At 60.2% G+C, this 21,458-nt stretch overlaps 1 protein-coding gene across 1 annotated transcript in view; it reads right to left on the reverse strand.

Moving 5' to 3' along the window:
• Positions 1-17,728, reverse strand: part of NOL4L (nucleolar protein 4 like) — a 45,686-nt gene extending 27,958 nt beyond the window's left edge. The window contains exons 1-2 of the mRNA XM_065754060.1: positions 17,390-17,728; positions 2,836-2,991 (exon numbers count right to left, since the gene is read on the reverse strand). Of these exons, the coding sequence (XP_065610132.1) occupies positions 2,836-2,991; positions 17,390-17,698 (465 nt within the window). The 5' untranslated portion in view covers positions 17,699-17,728. The remainder of the gene's footprint in view (positions 1-2,835; positions 2,992-17,389) is intronic.
• Between the last annotated feature and the right edge of the window lie 3,730 nt (positions 17,729-21,458).

The following is a 21,458-nucleotide window of genomic DNA, read 5'->3' on the forward strand; positions in this document are numbered from 1 at the left end:
ACCCCGTAACACAGCCGTACACAGCTCCTGAGCACTGTAATGCAGCAGCACATCACTCCCAAACCCCATCTGCAGACTTTCTGTGCAGCCCCTCCTGCCCAGGAACTCCTTCCTGCTCTACTTGAGCTCTGAGCAGAAATAAGCTGTGGTGTGTAAGGACCAAATGAGAAAGTTAGGGCTCTGCAGCTCTGTTTGCATTGCTAATTACCACTGCACTCCTAACTTGAAGAATACATTAATCTTTTGAAAGGGCAGGTTACTTTTTCCCACAATGACAATCAATTACTGTTAATAATACTTTGCACTTTTGTGACATATTTTACCTTGGGAAATGAAAACATTTTTTTACAAATAGTAATGAATAAAGTCTCCTAAACATCCGTGGGAAATTACAGCTGTGTGAGGATACGCTTTTAAAACTTGGATACCTGAACACTGTATCCAGACCTCAGCAGCCACTGAAGATGCCTGGATGTCAGGACCCCTCCTGTTCCAAGCAGTCCCCATCAGCAGCAATTTCACAGCAACTCTAAAGACCAAGCCTCGATTACTTGGTGAGGGAAGGATGAAATTTTAATGTAAAGATTTCTATAAGCCTGTAAGAGACCACCAGGTGGTGGAGCAGGACCTGTACAGCACAAGTCAGGGGACTTCTTCCAGGTTCTCCTGCAGCCCAGCAGCCAGTGCTTTGCCCGAAACATCTTCCAGCATGACATCTGGTCTTAATTGGAAGACATTAAGAGGGCGGGGAGTCCACCTCTTACTTTGGGGCTGGTTCCTACAGTTAATCACCCATCCTATTTGGTCTGAAGGTCCTGTCCCAGCACAGCGGTTCCCAAACCGGGGCCATGACCCCAACAGGGGTCACGGCACTTACAAGTGGGGTCATAAAGCAGACAGAAATCCAATTGTTTGGGCCCCTCCTCGGGTGGTGAGCCTGGCAGAAGTGGGGCTTCCAATGGCAAGCGGTGCGGCGGGGCAGCGCAGGGACATCCCAGCCCCCGTAGGCATCGTCCTCCCACCTTATTTCATAACAGAATTAAAAACGCAAACATTCCAAGCATTTTTCTACCTCGCGGGAAGGGGTGACGTTTAAGCTTTCTTGAAAAAAGAAGGGAAAAAAAAAAGCCCGTTGTGGAAGCAGCGCAATGGGGAAGGGCAGGGGGCTTGGCTGAAGCAGCACAGCCCTGAGGCCCAGCAGAGAGAGGCGTCCACCTCCGCTGAGCGGCAGCAGAGCCCAGCCTTTGGCACGCACGTAAATGCCGCGCGGGTGGAAAGTTCAGGCAGGGACCTCGTCCCAGCAGCCAAATGGAGGATGCAGTGCTTGGTCCTCATGGGATTCTCCTGCTTAGATGCAGCCCCATCCAGCTCTGCTGTGACTGCAGGGATGCCCGGCTCAGCTGCTGCCTCTGTGAGGTATTTATCCGTGCTCTAGCACTCAGAGCACCCCCAGAAACGCTGACATTGAAGGGCCTGAATATTGCTGCTGGCAAACACGGCGCAGTGGCTGCTCCTCTGCCTCGAGCAGGGCTGAGCCTGCGTCCCTGCCTGCTCTGCTCCAGCAGTGCCCCAGCTCCCGCTGCAAACGTTCAGCTAATTTTAGTGATACAGTTGTTATTTCTCAGCTGATTTGATGCTCTGCAGAGCAGACAGCTTCCCTGATGAGTTATCTCCCATCCAAACTCCCTTTCTGATTGCCTCCCTCCGGAGGTCAGGGACAAGGTCAAACTCTCCAGTGCCTCTCTAATCACAAATGGAGGGCAGCAGGGAGGCAGGAGGGGCCGGCAGGATGCGGCCACGCGGTGCACAGCCCCCGGGTGCCACGCAGTGCTGCGGGAGGAGCTCAGCTGGGAGGGAGGGAGGGTGAGAGGGGAGCGTGCAGAGCAGGGCACAGCCTGCTCCCAGGGCACGGCTTTGTGCTTCTGAGAGATGAAGCAAAGGGATCAGGGAAGGGTCGGCGTGGTCTGCGGGGCACAAAGCACTGCGCAGTCACAGCAGAGGGGACCCACACGGTGGGGGCTGCACTGCCAGCATCACGTGCAGGACCACTGGGACATGATAGCCCCCAGCCCTGCACCGAGCCCTGCTCAGCCCCAGGGAGAGCACAGAGCAAGGCAGCCGCACGTCTCCAAGCGACCCAGTCCTGACGGCTGCAGGATTTGTGAGAGCAGCTCGGATTTGGACCGTGAATTCAAGATCTTCTTTTACCAGGAGAGCCCAAATATTTGCATCGAAGGGCTGTGCAGAGTCAGGAGAAACAGCGAGCTCCCTGGAGAAGCACACTTCAGGCTGAATTATTCCTGACCTAACTAGAGTGGTTTCAGGATGGATAGATCTGGTTTTCAGCACTGGGGAGCACCTGAGCAGACCCAACTCAGGAGCTGCCTCCATTTTGCAGAGCAGGGAGCCGAGGGCAATGCCACGGTGCAGTGTGGGGCTGAGCTCCAGCCGAGCCCCAGGGCCCTTCCCTGGCTGCTGCCGCCCCGAGGCCCTGGGGACAGCGGATGGCACAGGGGAGGCAGATGGCACAGAGCAGCGCAGGGGGGTCTGGGTAAACATCCCCTCACATCAGCAACACTGAGCATTTCTGTTGTGGTTTTTTTTCCCTTTTCCCCCAGACATGTACAGTTGCCTTTGTATAATTCATTCGGTCTTTCCTCCTCCAGCAGCCGTGCTGCTGCCGCCCCGTTTCCCGTCTCCCTGGCGCAGCTGCTGTGCCTTTAAGCAGCCCCTTTCTCACGCCTCCTCGTGCGGGCGAGCGGCCCCGCTGCCTCCAGCCTCCCCTCTGAGCAGCAGTGGCCCCCCACGCCCGTCCCCCCGCAGAGGGAGTCTCACCGCTCGGTAGGTTTTCTTCTGCCCGGCATGTTTGGGTGCTTTGCCCGGCTCCGTCGAACTCTCCACATGCATGGAGTAAATGATGTCAAAGAAATCTTCCACCACAGCCACGCGTTTCAGAGAGATGCCCTCAGGCTCCGACAGTCCATCTGCCCCCTACAACAGTGCAGGCAAGTCGAGTTAGTGTCAGCGGTGGGTGACAGGGGTGACGAGATGGGCCCGGGGCTAACGCGATGGAGGGGGCAGAGCTGCAGCACGCCGGCCCCGAGCTGCTGCGGGCACAGGGGAGCGGGGAGGGGGGGTGAGAGCTCCGGGAGGAGGATGCTGTGGTCAGGGCAGTGGCGGCTGCTGCTGTTCTGCTGCTCACGCTGCCAGGGAAACTGGGCCAGGGATAAAAACAAGGGAAGGGGTCCAGAGTGGAGTCACAGCCAACTGAGAAATGCAATTTTCATAATTTTGCTGGGCTGGGAAATAGACAGAGGAAGCTCTTTGGGCCTGAAAGTGTGCTCAACCACCTCGGGAACCCCTGGAACGTGCGTGCTGTGCGTAGGGCACCCGTGCTGAAGGCAGTCCCCTTGAACACCACCCATAAGCAGGACAAGATTGCACCGCGATGCCAGGATGCGGCCCCTGAGGGAACGAGGCAGCATCGCCCTCCTTCCCCGCGCTGACCTTCCCGCAGCACCCTCCCTCCCTCGCCCACACGGAGCAGCTGAGCGCTGGCAGCAGCAGCACAGCTCTTTGTGTCAGGATGTGCTGGGGAGCAGGAGGCTGCAGCTCAGCGTGGCGACAGACTGGTGGGAGTGGGAAGCGCGGAGCAGCGCTGCTCCAAGCTGGCTGCGAGGAGCACAGCGAGCTCACATTGGCAGGAACATGGGGCGTGGGGCTGCCCGGGCGCTCCCAGCACAAAGCACGGCACCAGGGGCAGGGCTCTGGAAGCTGCTCTGCCTGCGCCATGAAGAACGCCAGCATCGTGTATGTATAAAGATATATGTTACACACGCGTACAAATATGCATACATACGACGCACCCCTTTGAGGCTTGCTTCTGGAAATAAATGCACAGATGCAGCCCGGTTTGTACACAGCAGGCTGGCAAACAGCGACCTGTGCTTACAGTGCTGAGCCCCTCTCCTGGGAAGACAAACTGAGGATGCTGGGGGTGCTCAGATTGGGGAAGGCTCTGGGGAGACCTCGCTGTGGCCTTTCAGCACTTGAACGGAGCTTATGAACAGAAGGGAGACTGACCTCGCACAGGCAGATAGGACAAGGGGGGATGGCTTTAAATGAAGAGAGGGGAGATTTAGGTCAGATGTGAAGAGGAAATTCTCTACTCAGAGGGCACTGAAGCAGTGGCACAGGCTCAGACAAGTGTGGCTGCCCGTCCCTGGAGCTGCCCAAGGCCATGGATGGGCAGAGGGCAGTTCGATCCAGTGGAGAGCAGAGCCCACAGCAGAGGGTGAGATGGCAGGGGGCTCTGAGGTCCCTTCCAACTCAACCCATTCTATGATCTACATGACCTGCAAACTATTTCATGTGCATTCACATCTGTCAACGGGCAGAGGTCTGCATCCAAAGGGAACATCCCACCTCCCAACCTTTTTATTTGTCGCTTTTGGTGGTTGGGCTCTCCATACCCACAGATTAAATAAACGCTGTTCTTAAGCCTCCAGACATGGGAATCTAAAAATCCAATCCTTCAGAGGGATGGACTGCTGAGGACTGCCACGGACTGGGAAGCAGCCTGCTGGGCAGCCCCTCTCCCCAACTGCAGAGCAGAGCACCCACGGCTCAGCATGACTGCAGGGGGCTCGAGAAATGGGCACAGGGATTCTCCTCCACAACTCAACCACCGCCTTCCCCCGGGTGCCCCGACCGAGCCTTATATAAAGGTGGCTGCAACAAAGAGAATATTGAGAACGAACACAAGGGGCACGGCGCAGGGCTGACGTGGTGGGGGTCGGGGAACGTCGCCTGAGGGAGGGTTTCTGAGGAACAGATCTAATTTCTTCTGTCACTGTTGAGGGAGTTTCACTTTAATCCAGGGCACGGGTACTCCCTTGCCAAGGAGGAGCGGGCATTAGGAGCCTTCCTACTGACCAATAATCCTCAGAGCAGGGTTGAAATGAGGATAATTAGAGAAACGGGACACAAAGGAAACTGCACGGGGGGAAAAAAAAAAAAAAGCACAGGCAGACAAAACAAGCAGAGCTCTCAAAACTAAGGTTGCAACCAACTGTATGTGGAAACCACTACTTCCAGGGCCACCCCACCAACAGACACCCTCATCCCTGCAGGGCTGGTGGTTGTCTGTTTCCTCCTTGGTTTTACACCGCCCGCAGCTCAGGGCTCCACATCCCCTCACCGTGCTCCCTGTGATGCTTATTTAGCTCTGGGAAGCAGGTGAGATGCAAGCATCAAATCCACAGGATATCAGAAGCCGTATCAAGCTGGTGATTCTAGGATTACCAAGGTTCATCAGTGGCAATATAACCAAATGTTGACTCAGGATTTAAGAGGACACATGTGCTACGTGTTACCTCTCCAAGGGCCCGTGCCCCTCTCTTTCTTCCTTCTACACCAGCACCGCTCAAGAGAATTCAAGGATGAGTCACAGCCCATAATATCTCAGAATGACTTAAAAGCCATTAGGTTTAAAAAGCAATAAAAACCAGTTGGGATGAAGATGGATGAGAACAAGGGATGCTTTTGCCCCCTTCTGGTGCTGGGGCTTTACTGGAAGCTGCCTGCCCCCAAAATGCATAAAAGATTCAGGAGCACAAGTCAGCCTGGAGCTGCGGCTGGGGCAGCAGGTGCCTGGCAGAGCAGCCCTTCACACCTCCTGGCTCCCTGCGGCGCCCTGAGCTGCTCTCAGCCCTTCCCGTCCCCGTCTCCGCAGGCCTCGCTCCTTCCCTTCTGCCTTCTCCCATCCCACCCCCATCACTCCCTAACCCCCCTCGCCCCATTCCCCCACCAGCTCTTTACGCCCCTTTGTTTCCCTCCGCTGCCATTGCCTCACTCACCCCCATTTCACACCTCACAGCCGCTTTACCCCCCCCCCCCCGCTCCCATGCAGCAGCCACCCCACATCTCCTCGCTGCCTCGGCACCCCGGCCTGCCCATCCCGGGGGGTTCTGCTCCCCGCACACAGCTGGGCCCCCTCCCCGCACCTTTGTTCTCGGCATGCCGCCCTGCCCTCTCGGCGCACGAGGCCCCGGGGCTCAACCGCTCGGGCGCGGCCGTGCCCTTCTCCCCCCCCCTCCTTCTCGGAGCTCCGCTGGGGCCGCCCCGGAGCGCTCAGGCCCGGCCCGGCGGTGCCATCTGCCGCGGCTGCGGGGAGGAAGGGCCCGCTCCCCCCCGCCCGGCCCGGGCTGAGGCCCCGGCGGCAGGTAGCGGCGTCGCCATGGCAACCGGCGGGGCCGCGCGCTGCCGGCGGTAATCCGCTCCCCCGGGCCGGGCCGGGCCGGGCGGCTCCGCCTCGCGGCGGGAAGGCACCGGCTGGCGGGGGCGGCTCCGGCGGGGCCAGAACCGGGCGGCACCCCCCGAATCAGGCGGAGGGAGCGGGGCTGAAGGTGGCAGCTGCCACCTGATCCCCCCGCAGCCCTGCGCGAAACCGGAGCCGGCCCGCCCCGCGTGCCCAGCCCGGCAGCCCTTCCCCGTTCGGTTTAGGGATGGATATGGGGGGGGGGGGGGGGGGGTCGTGCTCCCCGGGGCCCGCGCTCAGAGCATCGCCGCCGGAGGATGTGGTGCACGGGCCTCAAAGGAGCTCAGGAGCCCCGAGGGGCACTGCCCTGGCTCGGGGCAGTCCCTGCCCCCCCCCACCCCCGCTTTGCTGCTCCCCAGGAAAGCGGTGGCTGTTCTCGGCGGGGTCACACGAGGGCCACGGGGGTGCAGGAGAGGGAGCGGGGCAGAGGGAGCTGCTTCCCCATCTGCTGCGCTCAACGGCAGATAACGCACTCCCCCTGATAGCAGCAGAACCGAGCTTCCTGCGAACTGAAAGCCACTTCCTGGCACAGCCCGGCCTGGTAATGGCTGCGCTCCTCGTGCTGCTGTCTGTGGAGAGGACCCTGTGCCCTTTCCTGCTCTCGTGGTCCCCACGTGCTCATCTCTGCCCCTCGGACAAGGCATCTCCCACTGCACAGCACATTAAGCTCTCATTTCCCACGGCTATCTGAGGACACTGTCACGCTCATCCCTCCACACAGTCAGGACAGGGGCAACACCGGCCCCTCTGTGTGCCACGCCGCGGGTCGGGACCGGGCTCCCATCTGCAGCCATCAGCAGCAGTTCCTTCTGCAGCACCACCAAATACCTGCTCGGAGATTTGCAAGCTCGGTGTTGTGCCTTTCTAATTTCCTGTCGGTTGTGTTTTGATCTAGGGAAATCTTTTCGTTTTTCCCTTTCTCAGGGAAGAAAAAGCAGCGGGCACTTACAGAGGACAGAAGTGCAAGGAGTGAGGTTCTGCTGCACATCAGAACAATCCCCGCCGGTGCCCCGCAGGATGCAGCTCATGCCATCCGTGCACACGGGTGCTGTGAGCCCACTGCTGTGACTGCTGCGCAGTCCTCAGCACCGAGCAGAGCACTTCACCCCAATATGGACTCGCACAACTTTTGATCAAGAAACAGTTCTTGGTAGTTCTCATCTCTGGGAAGTCAGCCCTTGATTGGCTTCTATATTTAGGTTTCTCCAGGGCTTTAGGAAGTTCACTCCTCATGGTATTTAGGTGTAGGATGAAAGCAGCTTTTGCGGGGGATATGTTAAACCACAGCAGGCTCCCTCGGCTAATGCTGCAAGGAGGAAGGGCTCCTTTCCTAGAGCTTCCCTTCCCTCTTCCCCCTGTCCCTCGCAAGGTGCATGCCTCAGGCACAGGCCCTGGGGAAATGCTCAGCCGGGGAAAGCATCAGCTGCACTGCTAATAACAAACAGAACCCACTGGAGGAGTATGAGAAATCTTCCTCTTGAAGATTTCACTCTTTTTTTTTTTCTCCTGGAAAGATTTTTTTCTGACAATTTTTCCTGTGCATATCTGATGGGAAAACGGACGACAAGCGGTAGCTAAACTGTCGGTGATGTTTCTCTATGTTACCTATCTGCATGGCACGCTGCACCAAGCAGACGTGAAGCAGCCCCTCCCTGCAGCACAACCAGCCCCAGCCCAGTGGATCCTCGCTCAGAGAGGCAATTCCTGTGGAAGAACCCCAAGGCAGATGGAGGGGTGCTCCCCAGGCTCTGTGCTGCCCCTGGCCGAGCCCTGTGGAGCAGCATGCCCAGTGCCCGCTGCCAGCCTAGCTCTGCTGCCCTGCATTGTTCCTCTAAGCGGCACGGCACACAATACTTTTTTTTTTTCCCCAAGGTAAATACTTCCTTGTGAGGGGGAGCCAGGCGCATTATTTTTAGACGGCAAACAAAGCTGAGGTGTGTGCCTTTCACTGGGGACAGCGGCCTCACAGAGCGAGCTGCTCCTCCAGCAGCCGCAGCTGAGCCGTCTCTCTGAGCCCTTTGCTCTGACCTCAGCTTATTTCTCTGCTGGCTCCCAGGGCTCTGCATGAAAACGCAGCTGTCTGGGAGGGGCGAGCCTGGAAATGGCGGCGGGGAGGGCCCAGGTGGGCTGCGGGGTGTGTGGGTGCCAAGGCGATGCTGGTGGGGCACGGCGGGTGCAAGGGAGCAGAGGATGCTTTGCTGGGCACGGGGCAGTGGAGCTGTGGCCTCAAATCTGGAAACCTGAAATGATGCACCAAGTGTGGGGGGAGGGGACAACCCTACTGGGCCCTGCAGCCCCATGGCCTGGTGCAGCCTGGCACAGCTCAGCATGGCCTGGTGCAGCCTGCAGTGGGGAAATGGGGTGAGACAGCCGTCAGCCTCGAGGGAACAAAGCAAGGGGTGCCCAGGGCAGGGCAGGGCTGCACTTCCATCGGGCTGGGTGAGGAATGGTGCAGCCCCGTGACACAACGCCCTGCACAGGTGTCACCGACACTGCGCTCCGGTGGCTGCTGTCACGCTGCAGTGGTTTTGACTGTTTTGAATTGAGTTTACGTGAGTTTGGGACTTGTTTTATATATATCCATCTGTAACGGGTAACAATGACTTAATGTCATTTGGGTCTGTTTTAGGTGGTCTGGGGAGGTGTGCTGGGGGTTGGGAAGAAACTGCATTTGTAGTTAAAAGAACATACTGAAGAGCACATTAAGTAGCATTCTGAAACAAATCTACAGCTATACACTGAAAATTACATATGGAATATTGAGATAATATTGAAATACATCGCAGCACTACGAACATGCTTAGAGCCATCTCCTCCCTACAGCAGCTCATTGTTGCAAACAACCTTCCCAGCACTGAGGCAGGAATCTAACAAAGATCATTACCAAAGCAAAACCTTTCAGATGGAGGGGGACAGGCAGGGTCACCCTTCACTGCAAGGTCGCCCCTTGTTCTGTCTGGGAACAGACCCAGCAGTGCCGGGGCAGCCACGCAACGTCCTCGTACCTGCGTGAGGACATGGCCATGTCAAAATGGAACTCCGTGGGAGGAGGCAGAGTGCAGCAGTGCTCGTCAGGGCAAGCAAAATTATGTAAAGCGAGTTACAAATGATGCTACAGAAAATCAAGGTCAGGCCGGGCTGGGGCCGAGCCCCGGATGATGGTGTCCCGGTGTCAGCTCATTGTTCCCTGGTGATGCAGAGGACATGGGCCACCGTGAGAACATGCTGACAGCTTGGCAGCTGTGGGGGGGCTCAGCCCCCTTCCCAGATCCAAGCCTCCTCGCCAGACAAGGGCACCGAGGACCTAAGTATACTGTATTGCTGCCTTTCTTCTGTCTTTACCCCAAAAGCAGTGCCAAGCCACAGCAATTACACTGGATTCCATCACCCCCTTTTGTGACCCTGAACCAAGCAAAACACACAGCACCCACCCGAGGTGACAGTGGGCTCCTGCCATTGTCCCCACACTTATTTACTTGGGGACCTGAGAGGGGGGCTGTCCTGCACAGGGGCTGGGAGAGAAAGGAGGTGACTGAACTGTGCTCAATGTCTGCACTCGGGAAAACCCCCTCAGAATGTGCCTTCTTTTCACCACAGCCACACACAGCAGGTCCCAGCTCCTCCAGGAATTCCCAAGTAACCCGGGCCAACCCAATGAATTTTTTTTTGAGCTCTCAGCTAAAACTACACACAAGAGAAGCCAAAGTTGAGCGTGCTGTTCAGTGCTAACTGCTCTGCGATGGCAAAGCCATGCACAGGGCCCCTCTCCTGGGTTAGATGCGGAAAGGCAGCATCCCACCACATCTGGTCCATCAGCCACAGCACTGCGGGTTGGGCACATGGGTAAACCCACACGGTGTCACAGCTGGGCTCCCTCAGCTGCCTGCGAGCCTCTGTCTTGCAGCAGGGATGCTGCTGGGGAGGAGAAAGGGAGGGCAAACCAAGTGGGGCAGGGGAGGCAGACAATTAATACAACCTGCCCTCTGCGTGAGGAATAAATTGGCAGCTGACAGGTTATAATCTGTGCAAGCGGGATCTTCACAGGAGAGGTGAAGGCTCCATTGGGGGCCAATTGGATGGTTAATTAGGAGGACAAAGCAGAGGATTTGTGAAAATGTTTATGAAACAGTGTTTTGCAAGGAAGCCTCTGAGAAATGCTCACTGGTGAGGAGATGCTTTTGGTTAGGAGGGGAAAACACGAGGGTGAAATAACAGAACCAAGCACTGAGACAGAAAATAGCAATGCGAACGTCCCTGAGAGGGACAGGGGATTCCCAAGCGCGGTGCGATGGGGAAGGACCCTGTGCCACCTCCTTTTTCTAGAAATACACGGGCTGTGTCCTCCTCTTCCTGCCAGCCCGGTCCCCACCCCGCGACCAAGAGGCAGGACAGCACGGAGCAGCCTCCGCAGGCAGCCAATGGGCGAGCCGCTCGTCTTGCAGAGACAGGGCACGAGGAAAGCAATTAAACCGAAGCTTTGATTAGGACTCACAGATGACTGCTTGTGTTAGGAACGCCTGCGCTTCTCTAAGCGTCTCGGCTGCAGCGGGAGCAGGCCGGGTCCCCCATCCCCTGCTCGGTGCGCTGCTGCTGCCGCAGGAGCATGACTGATGCTCTCTGTCCCACACACAGCTCCAGAGCTCAGAGGTAGGAGCCAGTTGCTAAGAGACAGGACTGTACTTTCCAGCCCACATCCAGACCTTTGTCACCAGCTCAAGGGCTTTCTGCTGGATCACAGTGCCTGGTGCAGGTGAGCTGGGGCAGGCAGATCTCCTCTTGCTGTGGCACCGAGCTGCCAGCACCCCAACTGGGAACAGGCATGGCACGGCTGAGCCAGGGGCCAGCTGCCCTGACAGGGTGCTGGCAGACCACCCTCCCCGAACACCTTGTTGCAAATGGGCACCAGCACTCAGCACCAAAACCCAGAAGAGCCCACGTGTCCCAGATGAGCAGATGACCCAGAGTTTGCTTTTAGATCACTCATCATTCAAATGCAAGACAAGCCAGGAGACCCTATGGTTTTGGGGTTGTTTTTTTTTTCCTCTTTTGGTTAGTGGCTGTTAGTTGGAATTTATTCTTTCACCCAGAGACTGCCACAGCACAGATCTGTCACTGCATTTAGCAAACAGAACACCCCAACACAGCCCATGAGCCCGACCTCCCCCATCTTTCCCATTGTAACCCTCCTCACAGCAAGGAATGGGTTCAAGGGTAAAAAAGGAATCATATCCTGGGCTGGCAAGCCAAAACAGAACAAGGGCAGAGGGAAACATTTACACAGCATCTCTGTTTCCCAGTTGTCACTCTGTGACAGGCCCTGTGCCACTCTGGTACGATGTAACCAGCCCCTCCTAACTTAATGCTGTGCCTTAATCCAGCACATGCAGGACAGAAACCACTGCTCCATCCTCGGCTATTACTGCCTGCTCCCATGTACATGCACACACATTCTGCAGCCTTTTCTTCTCAAATGAATTGCTCCTCTTTGGCACTGGCCATAAAAGTGGAAGTCAGCAGCACTCCAACAAAGGCAGCAGTTCTGGCCAACAGGTACCTCCCAGCCACCATCAGCTAATTAGACAAGACGCCAAAACTCAGCCGTGACCTTGGCCCATCTTGGTGCCGTTGTCCAGAGGTGGGCACAGCTAATATGAGATTAGGGGAAGGTCACTGCTGATTTGCTATGAAGGAAGATAAACAAATACGTACTGCTCTGTCCCAGCAGCGCAGACAAGGTTGTAGAGCCGGGGGAATGGATGCCCCCGTGATGCTCTTCGTGCTTTCCTCGCTATTTGTTCTGTCCACAGGGCTCATACACTGCTCACGTGTTGTATCTTTCTGCTGCCATCAGTGCTGAGCTCCCCATTAATGCAGGGCCCCAAGTGCCAGCATGCCTCTGCCATTTGCAGGGCTGGGATATAACCTGAGGAGCCCCATCAGCACCTCACTGGGCCTGGCTTCTCTTCCCTTCCATTTAAGCACCATTTTTAACAAGGTCTTACAGAACTGTATTTCATTTCTTTCCTTTTTCCCCCTCTACCAATGGCAGGGGATAGCATTCAGTGATACAAGTGGTTCATTGAGAAAATACCAGGGATCCTCCTGGAGCTCAGCTCCTCTCAGCTCAGCAATGCCACAGTGCGTCTGGAATCACGGGGGATGTACAGCACAGGGGATGGAGAGAGATTATTCTTTTAGGAACTGCTCATTCGGGAGAGGCCGGGGCTGGGAGGAGCAGGGGATGCAGGACCGTCAGCAGCATCACCCTCAGCACCAGCAGTCTTTGGAGGCAAAATCTGCTTCCAGCTGGAAGAGATACTGAGGTAGGAGACTTGCTCTGGGTTCAGTTATAGGACCACGCACCCAGCAGCACTGCACCACTCTCCTAAGGGTACATCTGAATGTCAGCCTGCCATCAGCAGAGCTCCCTGGAAAGCCAGCACTGCCCTGCACAGGGGGGCTCTGTCACAGCAGGTGAAGGCTCTGCGTGCTCTAAGTAAGGCTGTGCCACAGAAGTAAGAGACGATTTCTCAGATAATGCCCTGAGGCCATTTGCCTTGTCTGAGGCTCTTCTGAACAGTCCTATTTTTTTTTTCTTTTTTTTTTTTTAATCATGCAAAGTCCACAGAAGGTCTAAGTGGTTATTCACAATAGTGAAAACCTTCTGTTGGCTGATGTTCTTGGAGGTCATAGCCGTGCAGCTTTGGGGGGCACTGAATATGGGCACTGAAGTGTACTTGCACCAGGAAAAATGTAGCCTCTATTAAATGCTGGAGCAGCATCTTTCTAGCATGCCCAGCTCCTCAGCTTGAGCTTTCTGACACTGTGCTGTGCTGTCCCGAGGCCGAGCGCTGCGGCTTTCAGCATCACGGCTTTCACACGCTCCGGCAGCACAGCATCCCTGTCTCTGGGAACTAAAATGTACTTGGGGATGTGCTGCATGGTGGGTGAGCCGGTGTCCCATGTGATGCTGTTCCTGCTGCCAGTGAAAGGCCGGCATCCATTTTGCTTTTTGGTCTCATTCTGTTCTCTACAGCGCTCTGCTACAGTACCTCTCTGTGGATGGATTTCACTGGGTGCCATTATGAAACGATTCCCAACATCTGGTTCTGGGGGAGCCAGCATAGGTGAACCACGCTGGTACAACAATAGCAACCCACCCTCACAAATGTCATCAGCCTTTTATTAATGCCTAAAAGAACTCCAGAACCTCGTGCCAGCTCTGCAGGGGACAGAGAGCGAGCAGGAAAGCAACATCAAATTGTAGGCAGTGCTGCAGAGCCTACCCAATCCTCGAGCTCTGCAGATTACCCCATGGGTCAGCCCAATGGGAGGCTTCCCCACGCCTCTCCCCACAGCCCTGCTCGCCCCCAGCCTGCACCGCAGGCTGCCATGCCAGCACAGGGCTCCCCACGAGGCCAGAGCCGCAACGAGCTCGCACCGCACGGGAAGGGCAGCATTGATGGAGAGAGGGCATGACCCCTCCCACAGCCGGGCTGGGGTCTGGGGTTGGCCCTGCACGCTGAGCTCTGCTGCCGCTGAAGGGCTTCCTGCCCCTCCTCGCGCTGCCTGAGTGATGCTAAATGCTTCGGACAGGAGGGACATGAGATTCTAAGGAAGTGCATCTTAGCACCTCGTCATGAGCTGATTTTCTGGGTTCTCATAAAAGCTGGGACGAGGGGAGCCCCCACTGAGCATCAGGCAAGCAGATAACGGGGTGCACTGCACCTCAACGCTCGGCACGCAGAGAGGGAACGGCAGCCTTGGGCACTTTGGGACAGCCATTGTTCGTGCTGCAGCAGCGCACACACAAAGCTGCCCTCCCCAGCACAGCCTCAGTGCCCAGACCTGCAGGCAGTGCCCAGCCCGAGCTGAGCTGTCTGGCAGCCGTGTCCCACACCGCCGCACCTCGCGCCTTCAGCCGTGCGGGGCTGCTTTAATTGTGTGCGTTAAACGCCCGGCAGCTTCGGGACGTTCATCTGGGAAAAAGAAATCCGAACAGCCTCCGTGCCAGACATCCGTCCGCACTGCTGCTCCTATTCCCAGTGCATTCTTTGAGAAGACCACCATCTGCTCTGGCCACCACCTAAGGCAGATGCCCCCTTCTCAGCACGCAGTCACAGCTCTCAAGCCACCCAAATCTGATTAGGCCTGTTCTGATGAGAGGCCTGGAGGAGGGCAAGGGAAAGTTCCTCGGGAGAGAAAATAATAACCACGCGGTAATTATGTTTTCGCTATAGATGTGCAGAAAATACCCAAGCCAGCTCGGGATGCATAAGCCAAAAGGAGCCGCTCCACCTGGTTGCTGTGGGGGGGTTATTATTTTTATTTTTGATGTATATTTTTTTCGCTCTCTGAGGAGCAGCCCCAGCCCTGTTGGGGGTATGCTCTTCTCCCCACCGCTGCCCTCTGTGCTCCGGAGCACGTCTCCTCCAGCTCTGGCTGTGGGACCTCCGTTGCTCCTGAAGCAGCCCAGAGGTGCCCCCACCCACACTGCCCCTGGACGGGGTATTTCTGCTCGGCCCCTCCACCATGGGACGGTCCCACAGTGTGCGGGAGAACGGGCACGGGACGGATGGTATCAGGTTGCTGCACAAACAGGAGAAAGCACGCAGCACACCAACCCGGGAGCATTTGGGGAAAGCAGCAGAATGGCATTAAAGCAAAAAACACGCTTCACTGTCGAGCAAAAAGCTCAAATTATTTGACTGCATACATGAAAGAAATGAAATCCACCCACAACACCAGCCCAAAGCACTGGAGACCAGGAGAGCACCGAATTATCAGCAGCCGAAGAAAATCCCTATTAAGTTATCTGTCCATTGGAGAGCCACTCCAGGCAAAACCAAAACCCAGCGAGCGCATCCGTCCGAAACCGGCGCGGGATTCCCTGCAGAGAGCGGCGCTGGGGGGGCTGGGGGCGCGGGGGAGAGGAGATGAGAGGAGGGCAGGCAGCAACCCAACCCATCCCCGGCGCTGGAGGATTTCGGGGGAGCGCCGACAGCTCCTCCCTGCAGCCAGCGAGCGGCTCCACACGGCGCTGCCGGTCCCAGCTCGGGGCAGGTACCGCACACAGGGCTGCGGGGAAGGCGGATATCGCCCCTTGGAAATAAATCCAGCTGTCCCCCCCGGGCATGCCTGCTTTTTGTTGGCTGGCTGTAAGGAGCATGGGTGTAGCTCCTATCTGTAGCCTGCAGGGACTGTGGCGGGGGAGATGCGGGGGGCCTGGGCGCGCTCCTCGCTGAAACTTCATCTGTGCGGGAGCCCTTTGGGAATAAGCAGGCTGGCAGCGGGCTGGTGGAGCTCCTGACCCTAAGGACTCCTCCACGGACAAAAGGGAGGGGGTGTCTGGCTCGTGGCGGGGCTGGGGGAGCCCGGCGCGGCCTCTGGGGTGCCATGACTCTGCAGCATTTGGATGGTGTGGGATGGAGCGGACGGAGAGGTGGGGGGAACCCTGGGGAAGCACGGGATTTGCGGATGGGGTTTGGCTCTGGACGGGGCTCAGGGGAGGAGGGCCGAGAGGACGGCTCAAAAAAAAAAAAAAAAAAAAAATCGCCAAGAATTTTTTTGGGGGCATGGAATGGGGGAGGGGGGCTGCGAGGGGAGAAAGAAAGGCGCCTCTGAGCACCACGAAGGGAAAAGGAGAAATAATGACCCTTCCCCCTCCCCCCAATAATAAGGCAGACCAGATGGGAGGTAAATAGTGCGTTTAGAAGCATTTGCCACAGATGGGCTGCCCTCAATGGAAGCATCCTCCAGCCACATCAATGCTGGAGTCTGTGTGTGCACAGAAAACACTGCACCCTTTAGAGCAGCGGCAGCAGCAGCAGCGGCAGCAGCAGCGGGGAGAGGAGGGGAGGGACAGGGAAAGGAAAAAAAAAAAAAGGAAAGAAAAAAAAAATGCCTCCCGGAGCCCTTCTGTGCCCGGCGGTCCGGAGCAGCCCCGGCCGCGGCTGCGGGCCGGTCCCAGCGGGGTCGGGGCGCTCCCCTACGCGCGGGGCCGCGAAAGTTGCGCGTTTCCCTCCGCGCCGGGGAGCGGGGAACGCGCTCGGGACGGGAACAATGGGGCGGCGGCGGGGCAGCCCCGGGCGCGGCGGGGCGGGGGGGGGCAGAGGGCGGCCCGGTGCGCCCCGAGCCCGGCGGGGCGCCGAACAATGAGGCTCCGGCGGGGGAGTTTCCCGGGACGGGCGGGCGCGGGGAGGGGGGAGGCAGCCCTAATCCGGGCTCCGCCGCTCCCGCACCCCCCGGGGCAGCGGCCGCAGCGGCCGCGCGGGGCGGGCAGCGCCGCGGGACGGCGGGGCAGGGCGAGCCGCAGCGGGCCGGGATCGCTCCGCTCCGCGGCCGCGGCGGGCGGGGCGCGGCAGAGGCGGACGAGGAGTGGGGAGAGGTGGGGGGGGGGGGGTGGTTTGCCGGCGCCCCCTCCCCGCCGCCGCTCTGCCCTTGACTGCAAACCTGTCTCCGGCCGTGGGGCGGATGGGAAATGCAGGGCGAACGTGATCGGACAGGGAGGGGGGGGCGCGAGAGGGGCGGGGGGGGGCACTGGGCCCGCAGCGGGCGGCGGCGGCTCGGCCCCCCCCGCGGGGGCAGGTGCACGGCGGCGGCGGGCGCGGGGCACCGCCGCCCTCCCCACCCCCCTCCTTCCCTCCCTCCGATCCCCTCCCGTCCCCTCCCGCCGCCGCCGCCCGCTCGGGGATGGAGGTTGCGCCGGATGGGACGGGGGCGGGGGTGCGAGGCTCCGGGCGGGCGCCGTTCGCCATCCGCATCCCGGCGGGGTCGGGGCGCGGAGGGTGCCCGGGGCCGCCGCCCGGAGCCCCAGGGGCTGCGGGAGCGGCCGGGCCCCGCGTCGCGCCCCGCATGGGGCATGCGCGCTCCCGGCGGCGCGGCGGGGCTGGGCCGCCCGGTGCTGACGGGACGGGGGCCGGCGCGGCGCGGGCGGGGGGCCCCGGGGGTGCCCGCCCGGTGTCCCCCCCCCACCACCCCCTCCCTCCCCGCCCGTACCCCCGGGGAGGACAGACAGACACGGACAGGCAGACAGACAGACACAGACCCCCGGGCACGGAGCGCACTAACCGTTCCCGTTTTCACCGGCACATAAACCACCACTTGACCCATCTTCGTCGCCTCCCTGGTGCCGTTTCCCAGGCGGAAGCCCTTGGACCGGACCCAGAACTGGAACTTGCCTTTCTCCCCCCCGCCGGAGCCGCTGCCGGAGCCGGATCCCCCCTGCAGCACCTCGGCGATGCGCTGGTACTTGCTCCGGGTCACCGTCTTGGTTTTGGCCGAGTCCCCATAGGTGCGCAGGCACCAGTCCCGGAACTGCCGCCCCAGCTCGCTGTCCCCGGGGCGGCTCCCCCGCAGCAGCAGCGGCGGTTTCGGCATCGCCCGGTGGCGGCGGCGGCGGCGGCGGCCCCGCGCCCTGTCCCGGCGCGGCGTGCGGTGTGCGGCGGGCGCCGTGCGCTGCGCGCTGTGCGGCGGAGCCGGGGAGGCGCGTCGAGCCCCGGCGCGGCGCGGCCCGGGACGGACTGCGGGGGCGATGCCCGGGAGGGGCCGCGGCGGGGGGAGCTCCGGGGCTCGGACAGCGACCCGGGAGCCGGGCGGAGGGAGGCACCGGCGGCGCCAACAGCAGCAGCAGCCGCTCCTGTCACAGGATCACAGGCGGCTCCGGCTCGTCCCCCCTCCCTCCCTCCGCCCGCCCGCCCGCCCGTCCCTGCCTCCTCCGCCCCCTCCGGCCGCCTCCTCCTCTCAGCGGGATCCCACCTGTTAGAGCGGCCGCGCCGCCGCCGCCGCCGCCGCAACCGCCGTCGCCGGGTCCCCTCCCTCCCGCGGGCCGGCCCGGAGCCGCCGTGCCCCGCCGCCCTCCGCCCGGCCCGGAGCCGCGCTCCCCTCCCCTCCCCTCCCCGCCCGGCCTCGTGCTCCCCGCAGCCGGCCCGGAGCCGCGGGCACGCGCTGCGCTCCCGGCCCTCCCGCCCCCGGGCTCCCCCACCCCCCGGCGCTGCCCCGCGCTGCCCCCCGGCCCGGCCCGGCCGCGGCGGGACGCCAGACCCAGGGGGCGCCCGGGGGCCGGGCCGGGGGGCGGCCGAGGCCGGCGGAGGCGGCGCGGCGGGGCCGGCGGCGGGGGCGCTCGGGGGCCGGCCCGGGGGCGCGGGGCCAGGTGCCGGCCCCAGACAAAGGGCCGGGGCCGGCTGCGGCGCGGCGGGGCGCGGGCGCACGTGTGCGGCGGGACCGCGGGCCGGGCGCGGCGGGGCCGGGCGGGCCGGCGGAGGCGGGCACCTGCCGAGCCGCAGAGCCGGGAGGAGCCGCGGGGCAGCGGCGGCCGCGGGCACGCCGGCCGCCGGATCGGCCGTGGCGCTGCCCGCGGGGGACGAGCCGGGACCGCCCCGCGCCGCCGGTCCCGGGCCGGGCTGAGCGCGGCGCTCGGGGCGAGGCACCGCCGCCCCCCGGGACGGGCGCGCCGCTGTCAGCCCCGGGGCCGGAGACAAAGGCCGGAGCCCGGCCCCGCGCGGGGCTGTCACGGGGCTCCCGGGGCCGCGCTCCGCTCCGCCGCAGCCCGGCCGGCCCTGCGCGCATCTGCGCCGCACCGCACGCTCCGGCCCGGCCGGGTCACCGCAGCGGGACGGTCCCGGCGCTGCCCCGCGGTGTCCGCCAGCCCCGCACGCCGGCTCCGTCCCTGCTCGCTCCTTTCCCCCCGGGGGTCTCCGGTGCTGGCAGCGCTCCGCCAGCACTGCTGGCAAACGGGACGGCACTGTCCCGGTGATTTCCCACGCGGTGCCGCGCGAGGACCGTGTTTCTCGTGGTGTCGGGTGCGTGCTCCGTGTCTGCCCGTCGGTGCCACGCCTGCGTGCCGTGCCAGGATGCGGCAGTGGCACGCTCCTGCCCCGTGCCAGCAGTAGTACGGCTGAGCAGAGGAGGTGTGAGCGGGATCTGAGCTTGGAAAAGCGATGTGACGCAGGCACAGAGGTGCAGGTGGGGGCTCTTTGCTGCAGGCTGCCCTCCCCCCGCGCCCCGTGCCCGTCCCACGCGTCCCCGAGTTGACAACCGAGTTAGCCACGCTAGAGGTGGTGCGGTGACAGCAAGGTGCTGTCTGTCACACGAAAGCATTGAAATTAATGATTAAAACGCACCGCTGTGATTCACATGGAGCCTTTCCACCCCGTTAGATCTCGGGTCGGCTCGCAGCCGTTTCCCAGTGCCACCACCCAGGTTGCACACAGCCCGGCATGACACTGCTGGAGAGGGGCAGGGGGAGTGCAGGAAGCCCCAGTTTGGGATTTTCTACCCGAAGTCACATAGCACAGGGTGCCTCGAGGAACGCGCTCACACGCTGCAGTATTTTTGCTGACCACTAAAAATAAGATGGACATCCTTTCAAGCCTCGGTCAGCCATGGAAGCATGGCTTTCTCAGGGGACAGCTGCAAGGAGCAGTTGGGGAGGGATGGAAATGGCAGAAAAGAGAAAAAATACTCCACTTGGTTGGGATCGGTGGCAAAGTTTCTCACAAAGGTGAGGTCAGGCTCAGCGCATGGGCATCCTGCGGGCACGGCTCGGGGCAGGGATCATTTCCCATTCTATTTTCCCCTATGATGAAGCAGCACCCTCCCTGCCATGGGAGGTGCTGTGCAGCATTGGCTCCAGCAGAGCGGGACGGGGCCGTGCGTGGGTAGGGCTGTGCCATGGTGGGAGCAGGAAGGAGTGCATTGGAGGCACTGTCCGTGGGAGGGCCTGAGAACTGCTGTCCCCTGCGTGGAGGACCCTTCATGGACGGGCCCGGTGCTCAGCTCAACGTTTTGAGTCCGGATGAAGCGTGGATCCAACATGGCTTTAACTTGCATTGCCTGGGTAATCTCATGACATGCCAGATCATAATGCATGAAATTGAGGCCACTCTTGTCCTTAAAAATAGAAGGGGGAAAGTAAAAAAAAAAAAAAAAAAAAAAGTGAGTTTGGTGGCACTGGCATCCAAGCTCTCAGTTCTGGATGACAGACACCGTTGTTCAATGCAGGGGATCTGCTGCGGGCTCCTTTGTGGGCAGACATGTGATAACACCCAGGCCAGGGCTGCTCGTGTGCTCAAAGTTGTCCTCACTCACTGCCAATAAATACGAACCGGGCATTGCTTCTCTTTGAAAAAAGCTTTGCCATGCAGGGTACCCTAAGCTGTGGGCTGTCGTGTTGGTTTATCATTATTTTCTCACCAGGAGAGACATAAAAATGAGGGAATCGGGAATTAGTGGTTGTAGCACCCAGGAAATACTGTGCTGGAGACGTGAAGGTGGTGTGGCTGAAGTGGGAGGTGAGCACAGGGCTGCAGTGGGGTTCTGCAGCACAGGGAGGTGTGGGAAGGCGAGCGGTGTGAGCTTTGAGCTCTCCTCTCGAGGTAGAAGAGTGGGGGTCCCCGTTTGGAGGAGGGACACGCGTAAGTGCGGACTTCAGGAAAAGCAAAGGAGAGAGAAACAGGCGTGCTGCAGGGGATAAGCCTGAAACGGATTGTCAGGAGCCAGAAAGATGCTTCCTTTGTGGCTGTTTCGTTCCTCGTCATGGCACTCCGGCCTTCCTTTGAAGTACTGATGTTTATCAGGGCCGGGGCGGCACAGTGCTGTGCCTGGATGGATCCAGCCCGGCGATATCCCATCGCTTCCTGCATTCCCCTCCACTCCAGCACCGCTCTCTGCAGCCGGCTGCGATCCCCGCAGCACCGCACCGCGCCGGCCAGGTGGGCACCGTGATGTTTAGGAACAAATAATCGCGGGGGGATTAGTTGTATTTTGAAACAAATGTCACAGCCTAGCGGTATCCTGGGCGACTGGGCAGCTCCCTCCGTGGGAGCCACAAAGCAGAGGCGGATGGGGAGAGGGAGAGGTTTGTGGACCGTCGGGAGATGGACACCGGGAGGGAAAGAGAACCGAACCACAGCACCACATTGGACAACTGGGGAAAATCGGCGGCGTGAATCCATTTTTGGCACTTGTAGGTGCTGACAAAGCACAGCAGCGGCTCCATGGGATCGCCCCTGGGACATCCTGCTGCGGGTCCCCCCCTCACACCACAGCTCTCATTCTCCGGTAGTGCCAACTCGGAGGTTTTTCCAAGTAGAAACTATTCCTGACTTTAATCAAAACCTAATTTAGATCCAGGTCAGAT

This window comes from Cyrtonyx montezumae, unplaced genomic scaffold, assembly GCF_038088225.1.
Source record: "Cyrtonyx montezumae isolate F1298 unplaced genomic scaffold, pur_monq_1.0 scaffold_9, whole genome shotgun sequence".
Lineage (NCBI taxonomy): Eukaryota > Metazoa > Chordata > Aves > Galliformes > Odontophoridae > Cyrtonyx > Cyrtonyx montezumae.